The following is a 9,384-nucleotide window of genomic DNA, read 5'->3' on the forward strand; positions in this document are numbered from 1 at the left end:
AAGTGTAATCTGAATAGACATCTCGCTGCTCAACTCCCTATATAGTGCCCCTGTAGATATAGCCCAAAATAGTAGCCCCTTGTGTTCACGTACCACTGTATGTTGTTTGAGGTGAAAAACTATAAAATAAACAAGTGAAGCATGCATTGTCCCCCGTGAGTGCACAGTGAACGAGGCAGAAAAGAATATGACTAAGTCCAGCATTTGTCCCCCCCCTCCTCACCATTTAGCTCCAAAAGTGCTCAGGGGACGTCATGGAACATGATTATTTTTTGTTAATACTGGTTGTTTCCTAATTTTTAAGCAAGATTTATCTAAAACAGAAACACAACTTTGTATGTGTGAGAGTGAATGAGAAAAGAGATTGATAGAAAACCCATCTCACTACACTTGGCCAGGTTTCGTTTTCTGTCCCTCATTAATCTTTTGCCAGATAAAAGAGTGAGAGTTACGTGACTTCCTCACGTACAGACAGAGGTGGCTACTGACTTTTCTGACCTTTTCACTGAAATAACAACTCACTTTATGTAGCAAATAGACACTTTTATTATCATTAATAACAAAGATGCCTGTCAAATGGCCTTAGTCGATCTGGAAAAGGTGATACTTATTCTTTTCTTTCTCTGATAAATTAGACAATCACTCAATTAACAGTGGCAAGTGTAATCCCAAGGTTCGCAGAGATGGATACTAAATAAATCCACGTTCATCTTGACCCACAAAATGAACTCCCCTTTCTGAAAATCTGACGATTGAAGGTTCTTAATAAGTTGCAAAAATGTATCTATAATTTGATTGGCTTCATCCTTTTTTCTTCACTGCAACTTCTCTCTCACTGACGTGATGTTGATAGTCTCAATCTTTTTTTTATATATAAATACTATTATGGCATGTATTCTTCAGAATTGTCTGATCTATTCCCTGCTTCTTTTGTTCCAGCAGTTTGATTCACTGGTCTAGTTGTCTCCATCAATTTACTGTTTTGATACCTCATCATAATACAGTTTCTTATTCCAGTAGCTTGTTTCCAAGAACTGCAAGGTTGTGGAACTCTCTCCCTGCTTACTGTTTTCCTACTGACTACAGTCTTGGTCTTTCTTTTAGGACTAAGATCAATAGGCATCTCCTGTCTTTGCAATAATCATCTTTAGTTCTTGTTAGCTCTTTACATCAAGTGGCTTTATGCCTTGTCCCGAATGATTTTTATTATATATATATATATATATATAACTATAATGCTCCTCGTCTTGAGTTGAGCATATTGAGAAGTGATACACGAATTACCATTAGCATATAAGCGACGCTCTTTGTGTAAAAAAATCGAGCAGAGGTAGTTCGGACGATGTCAAAACATCATTAAACTCACTACTCCCTCGGCAGCCGCCAATAGCGTAATGGTTAGGAACCTTGACTGTCGTACAGATGGTCGGGTTTCAATCCTGGCTTGAGGTAGTTGCTTGTCTAGCTGCACTGATGAGCTGTGAAACAGCGAAACAGTACTGTATGTGGATGACTATATATATATATATATATATATATATATATATATATATATATATATATAAAACTAATCTGTCTATTTACTTTTGTCTTGCTTTTGTATTTATAAAGAGTTTAATCTGTATTGATAAATATGTGTTATAATCAGTATAACCGGTTTAGGATGGGCAAAACTAGTATCAGGAAACAAATGCACATAACAAAGGATACACCTTTTTGTATGGTGCAGTTGAATATGCTGCACCTATCGATGCAATTTTTGATTTGCACTAAACTGAATAGAATACTTTATCAAATTTGCATAGGGCGGTGGTAGTATTAATGCCTTTACTTTTTTTTTTTTAATTAATGAATCACCACTTGTCAAGGCTGAAAGTCACCCAAGGATGAGAAGGATTGTTCCTGCGAATGTGTTCACCAACCACAAATATGTTATTTTGATAAAAAACAATTTATAAAAAATTAAAATCTTCAGTTTACTATATCGGTTGTATACAAAATTCATAGATTACAAATATGCTGAATTTTTCTTTTAAACTAATGAACCACTGCTCAAGCATAAGGGAGATGAATAGTTTATCAATTTAAAGATGGAGAATGTTACAGTAGAACCCCGGTATACAGCATTAAAAATTAATAACAATTAGTACAGTATATAATACACATGTATATAATCAAATAACATTATAAATAACACCATAAGATGGGGCAAATACCATAACCAGGTGTCGGAAAAAACATCTTATTCTACACGTAACCTGAAAAAAAAACGTATCCTAGCGCCACCATAGAAGAGTATTGAAAATACTGAACTGAATGAATGAAAGGCGATGACATACAAGCACGGTTTATGACATATACTTGTAGCCATTTGAATTGAAGTCTGCTGGGAAGCAATACTGTAGTAACGTGTTCCACAGATGAGAGGTCGTTGGAAAGAAACTTTGTTCATGGAAATTTCTTTCGATGTTTTGCACACAGAGAAAAGAAGAGTTCTTAGCAGTTGTGGTAAGAAGACGAGTTCTTGCTGTGAATGTTTTCACCAAACACACAAATGTTATTTTATTTATTTTGAAAAACAAGCTTCACTTGTGGCTAGAGTATTTGAAAAATCAATTATAAAAAGTGATATTCTCCTGATGGTTGAAGGTTCAATTCTCAGTGTGAGCAACCAAAAAATACAATTACGAATTACTTAGGACCTCTATTTAATCATGGCTGATGGAACGAGAGCATGCTACCCCCATGAAGTAAATAAAGCGTTCCATTAAAAATTCCATCCAAATTCCCAAGTTCGACAGAAACATTCCCAAGTTTAACAAGATATACCAGAAGAAGGTCGGAGGTTACATTGATTGAAACGTTGTGAAAATGACACTCAAGATGAGAACAGTAATCCAATGAATCCAAATAATATGAATGAGAATGGTTTATGATGTGCAGATAACCATCTGCAAGGAATCAATCTTATAGTAATGTGTTCCACGGATGAAAATTTCTTAGAAAAAATGACCTGCTGCAATGTCATGTATTTGTCTCTGCATCTGAAATCAACCATCTTTTGTCAGTGGCCGGATCATCTTTTATAGGTGTAATAACTATTACACAAATTGTATGGTTTCATTATTTGTTTTATATTTCTGTATTAAGAGATCATGCATGGACCATGATATTTATTGTCTATATTTTTATGTATACTTAAATCCCATATTAGTTGCTATATCTACTAGCTATTACATAATAAAATTATTGCAGATATTCTCATCTGGACTAAAGTTGCAAGAACAGATGTCGCATACAAATAGAATACATTCAGAGTATTAGCCACTATCATATGTACTTGTCGCCCAGCATTGCAGACGCATTCAGTCTTTATATTAAATTGTTATATTGAATCTGACGAGCACCACCATCACAATTGCCATATCTATTTTTCTCTCTGCTTATCAAGTCTTACCACCGTTAAAAGTTGACACTGTGTACAATTCTACATTTTCCTACGTTGTTGGTATTGCACTGCTACTTAACTGCTTATTACATACACAGACAAAGCATAATCTTTTCGTTTTCCTATACATAATTGTTAAAGTCTCCCTTGACATCGTCCACTCATTCCGATTCACTACATTTGAAAGATTCTATTATTCTAGAATCCTATTCTTACCTATATTACCAAATGCTTACTCAAATTGAAATTTGGCTACACTATACGTAACTTGTTACATTAGTATGCTAATATTTTTTATTACATATATATATATATATATATATATATATATATATATATATATATATATATATATATATATATATATATTCTCTCCTTTTTTTCTCTCTCCTCTTTCTCTTCCCTGATCTTTTTTATTTATATTTATGTCTCGGAAGTAGAGTGAAAAGCATATCTTATTTTTCTTTTATTAATATTATTGGAATCTTTTCTTTTTTCCTTGTACACATTTTTGTGAATTATTCCATGGATTTCTGCCTTTGGATTATTATGGACCATTTTCTTCCAATTACGGGATTTCCTTGGATTTTACTTGTACAAATGGAAATTCTTTTAACTTTCTTGAAGTTTTACATTTGGATTTTACCGTCACTGGATTTTTTATCTTCCACCAGACTATCCATTCATGTGTAATCACCTTTTTCTTCACCATATTCCCTCTGCTTCACTTTTTTTGTTTTCAAGTAAGATCTTTGACTTACTTGTTGTTTCATCAAATACTTCTGCATGCAAAATCCGATCCCGCATTTTGCTAATTCCTACCCTCTGATGAGAAGGAAAGTATTTCTTCGAAACTCCGCGGATTAAGGACTATCCATTTATCTAGTGTTTCCTTTTCAGATTAAATATGTTTTTAACTCATTTCAAAGTGTTTTTTTAACATATTTTATTAACTGTTTGTTCATATATATATATATATATATATATATATATATATATATATATATATATATATATATATATATATATGAGAGAGCGTATTTTAAATTTTTTTACCTTTTTTATTTCCCCCATTTGTGTGCAAAACTATGTTTGTGTACGTGTGTTGCTGCACGAGTGTCTCAAAACAGAAACACGCCTTATTTGTATGTACATTTGTTTGTGCGCTTGCCTTCGTTTATAAATGCTAACCATATTTCTGTTGTAAAATAAATTGTTCAAAAATAATATAAATAATATTATATAACCATTTCATCTTTTAACTAATCGATCCCCTGAAAATTTTGTCGGTGTGTGTGTGTGTTTGTGTATCATATTTTACGTTATTTTTTCCTTTTTATTTCTCCCATTCGTGCAGGTCCTGCTAATAATACATATTAGTGCAAAAAGAATGTGGATATCGATTTGATGAACATTGACAAAATCATCAGGACGTTGAGATGGTTGATTGTCTACACTCTTCAAACTATTTTTTGTTCCAGAATTATTGAGATGAGGATTGATAATTTGGATTATATAAACTGCTATTCTTGTTTTGATTATTATTTTCATGTTTCGGACAACATAACCACTGCCTTCATCAAGTGCATGTTTTCCAACTTGTGAATTTTTATATTGAACTTCGGAACTTACATGGAATTTTGAACTGAACCAATTATTTAATGCCAGAGGGTAGATTGTTCTCAGTCCATCAACAACAATAACAATGACATGACACTTTAAATAACTTTGCAGCATAATGACAATCTGATACATGTTACAGTGTCTGTGGTATTATGTGACACGTCACATCCTCTTCCAGTGGAACAGGTGATAAGTAAGTCAGGTGGTCTGTTTCTCTCTTGCAAGAACATCAACTATGTTGCATGTTGAAATGTGAGAACCATGCTCTCTTTTGAAACTCAAACTGTGACAATCCATACTCTCACCAAATATGGCGTTGAAATTGCGTGTCTTCCTAAAGTTAAACTCCCTATTTTGGGTCTGTGATAGACATTGAGAGGACCTACCTCAGAAACGGGCGAGAATCTGTCTCGGCAGCAGGCTGAAAGACAGAAAAAGAAAAAAAAGAGGCCCAAGATGGTGGCTGTAGTCTTTTAAAGCCTCCGGTCACATGTAGATCTCTAGCAGTCTCGTGTGGAATATACAAATTGGGTGTTTCTGAAACATTATAAAAGGCGAGTCGCTTGGAGGAGTGGGAGAAGCGTTTAAGACATGTGAATAGAGAACGTCAACGTGTATCTCGTGTTGTGAACAACGAATTGTACTCGACTCAGTTTGTGACTAGCGAACCTCTGCTTGACATTTTAACCAAATGGTTTTGTTGCTTTGCTCATACAGTTATCTAAGTCCCAGACTCTCCCGCATCGTATAATCTCTCTCAAAGTGTGGTTTCTGATAAATCTGGCTATCATGGTGTCGCTAATGCATTAAGTGCTGTGATCTTGGAATGAGATCCAATTTCTGAACACTTTGCTCAAATTCACTTTAAGTTCTCAATCTTCAACATCATTGCGGTATAATATGCACCTATGTTTGAGAATGACTACTCAAGCAAGAATGATTTCTAGAGTGCCCTTTATTGTGCAACATGCCCCTTCATTGTTAATCATAGCTGGTGACTGGAATGCTCAGGCAGGGAAACGAGATGAATTATTGCATGATATCATCAGACCCTATGGATAAGGCAATCAATGCTTAAACTGCAATCAAATGATCAAGTTTGCCTCGTTTGACTGGTAGTTACAAATACATGCTTCCAGCACCCACAATAGTACACAATAATTTGGTATTTGAATGATGGTAAATTATCCAGCCAAATTGTATAAGATGGAGCAGCTGTGTTTTAGACTGCCACGTGTTTAGAAACCTGAATAGTTCATGCTATATGTTTGCACGCACCAAGCTTTGACTGCGATTGAAAGCTGTCTCAATCTTCATTGAGATTAGATGCCAGTAAGCTTCAATGCCATTTTGTCGCTGCACGTTTTCAAGTTGAAATTATAAAACGCTTCAATGGTCTCCCACTGCTTGATCCTGACATATCGCTGAAGATCATTGATCCATTTGTAGAGGCAATGCCCAAGAAGTAGTTCAAAAAGAACTATGTGCTTCTAATCATCTTCAAAAAGAATGGATCTGACAACATACACTTGCTCCGGCTGAAGAAACACTGAATGCAAAAAATGACAATGAATTGATTTTTCCTGTCTTGATAAAGCAAACATCTTGTTCTGTGAAATTTGATGGTAAAAAGTTTTGGAGTGCAATATCATCCCAAATGGGACCAGCAGCAGCAGCAGCTGTAGGTGATTTGCAAAAGCTATATCATCTTCTGAAGTCGGCAACAGAAGGTGTCGTTGTTGTAAATGAAACCTTTGCTCAATAAACAAAGAAGCGTTATAACAAATCTGGCAGAAAGATACCAACATTGGCATCAGCACAATGCGAAGCTGTTAAACCATGACTGTTCTACACAGCGCCTTCCTTTTAATCAAGAAACCATGATTCCTTATGAATGTGATTACGACGTCCGCACAGTCGTCAAACTCGAAGAAGTCATAAAGAAACTGAAAAATAACAAAGCTGCTGGTGACGATAGGTTGCCAGCTGAGACTTATAAGTGTGATCCAGAAACTATGGCAAACTGGCTCCATCCAATTTCCCATTCCATCTGGAACGTCGAAATATTCCCAATAATTGGAGTGACTTGATTCTTCAAAAAAAAAAAAAAAAAAAAGCAACAAGCAAGTATACAATAACTACAGGGATATTAGCCTAATTGATGCTGCATCCAAAATTTTTGCGATTATCCTCCTTGGATACTTTCAGCAGGAGCATGATGAGTACACTAGAACAAACCAATGCGTCTTTTGTCTTTTGCAGGGCAAGGGTTGTACCGACTAAATTTTTATGTGACGTCAGGTACTGGAGCAACGCTGGTGCTATTAAAAGTCAACTATTGTCTGCTTTGTTGATTTTGCAGCTGCATTCAACTCTGTTGATTGTGAATGCCTGTGGGAGATTCTAAGACATGATGGGTCCCCTACAAAACTGCTCAACCTAATCAAAGCTTACTACAAACATACAAGAAGCATGATCCATTGTTACTGCAAGGATTTTGATTTCTTAAACGTCCAGTCTGGTGTTCGCCAAGGTTGCATTCTTTCTAATTTTATTGACTCGATCAGAGACTAACCGGCATTCTAGGTGTGCAAGTTGAGCAAGATTTTACAGTCACTGATCAAGACTTCGCTGACAACATTACAGTATTAGGTGAGATATATGCAGATATCCAAACTGCACTTGATGGTATCAGTGGAGTAGCGTTGTGGGTTGACATGAAAATTCATACTTCAAAAACGAAGGTTCTCTCAGTCAGCATCATTCTACCCCATCAAGTTACTATAACCTTTAATGGGATATAGTCAAAGAGGTTGACTTCAAATACCTTGGTGCCACTTTCACTGCCAATGGACAGGGGAAAGATGACATCTTAATCTGAATCAGCAGGGCTTGCTCTGCTTTTTGTTGGCTCTAAAATCGCCTTTGTGAAAAGAAATTCAGCTAACGACCAAATGATCTGTCAGACTCTTGTTCTCACGATCCTTCTTTATGGGTGCAAAACCTGTACCCTACGAATAGCTGCCATTCAAAGGTTGGAGGTCTTTGATTGGTAGTGTCTTCGGTGAATTCTCGGGATTTGTATCTCCGACCAAATCTGAAACAGCAGAATCCACAATCTGAATTTCCTAAACTTGGGGAAGCACTTCTTGTCAGGAGATTCTGATGGTTTGGACATACCCTTCATTATTCATTAACTAGCCTGATTTATTTAATAGCACCAACACAGCTGCTGGGATGGTGCAAGACGATGGAATCGTGAATAGCTGATGAGTTGGCAACGGAGAGATCAACAACAGACTACCTTGATTTGTAATGCAGCGAATTCACTTGGGAGCCGACTTAACCCAGTCCGGGTGAATGCCATCATAAGTAAGAAACTTGGTAGAAGTGTCAATTATTATCATGTGTAGTAAGGAATGGACTCTTCCAGCTTTAGAAGACAAACACTTACAACTAATTGTTATTCAATGCCTTTACCATTGCACTATAGATCCATAGGCAACAATAACTAACAATAACACTACAACAGATGTGTTAATGGTTATATCTCATAGGATTAGTGAATCTCTCGACAAAGGCTTCCTTTCTAGGGCAATTGCTCTTGACACATCAATGGCCTTTGATAAGATATGGCATAAAAGCCTACTTCACAAGATTTCCAGCTACGATATAACTGGAAATGTTTTCTCAATTATTAAATCATTTCTCTCTACTAGGCTCATAAGAGTTGTGGTTGATGGGCAGAAATCAGAGGCCCACAGTATTAATGCTGGAGTCCCTCAGGGCTCCATCCTGGGCCCAACTATCTTCCTGATCTCCATCAATGATCTCCCAAAACACATACTTAAATCATTTGTTGACATCTATACTGATGACACGACCATCTATGGCAACATATCAAAGGCTGTAAATGACAAAGTTCTCTCTGATTCTCTCTCCTCTGATCTTGAGCATGTGGTACAATGGGGAAAGAGGTAGATGGTTACTTTTAATGCATCTAAAACCAAGCTTCTATCTCTACATCATCTACGCTCTGATATCAATCTGGCATCAATTGAAATGGATGGCTCTCGTCTAGGGGAGGCTCCATGTTTTGATAAGCTTCTGGGATTGACCTTTACTTCTGACCTGAAATGGAACACGTACATCAAGTCTGTTACCGCTCCAGAAGATATCTCACTGCTGACGCAATTCTCTATCTATATAAAAGCCAAGTACATCCAAGGATGGAGTACTGTTGCCACATCTGGGCAGGAGCTGCTAAAAACAGCCTATCCTACCTTGACAGAGTACAAAATAGACCATGGCTT

The 9,384-nt window shown here is 36.3% G+C and overlaps 1 protein-coding gene across 1 annotated transcript in view; it reads right to left on the reverse strand.

The window, feature by feature from the left end:
* Positions 1-7,844: 7,844 nt before the first annotated feature.
* Positions 7,845-9,384, reverse strand: part of LOC145240278 (tetratricopeptide repeat protein 16-like) — a 55,802-nt gene continuing 54,262 nt past the window's right edge. The window contains exon 7 of the mRNA XM_080103860.1: positions 7,845-7,914. Within this exon, the coding sequence (XP_079959986.1) occupies positions 7,845-7,914 (70 nt within the window). The remainder of the gene's footprint in view (positions 7,915-9,384) is intronic.

Source organism: Euprymna scolopes, chromosome 19 (genome assembly GCF_053919585.1).
Source record: "Euprymna scolopes isolate OS-2025 chromosome 19, ASM5391958v1, whole genome shotgun sequence".
NCBI classification, from domain to species: domain Eukaryota; kingdom Metazoa; phylum Mollusca; class Cephalopoda; order Sepiida; family Sepiolidae; genus Euprymna; species Euprymna scolopes.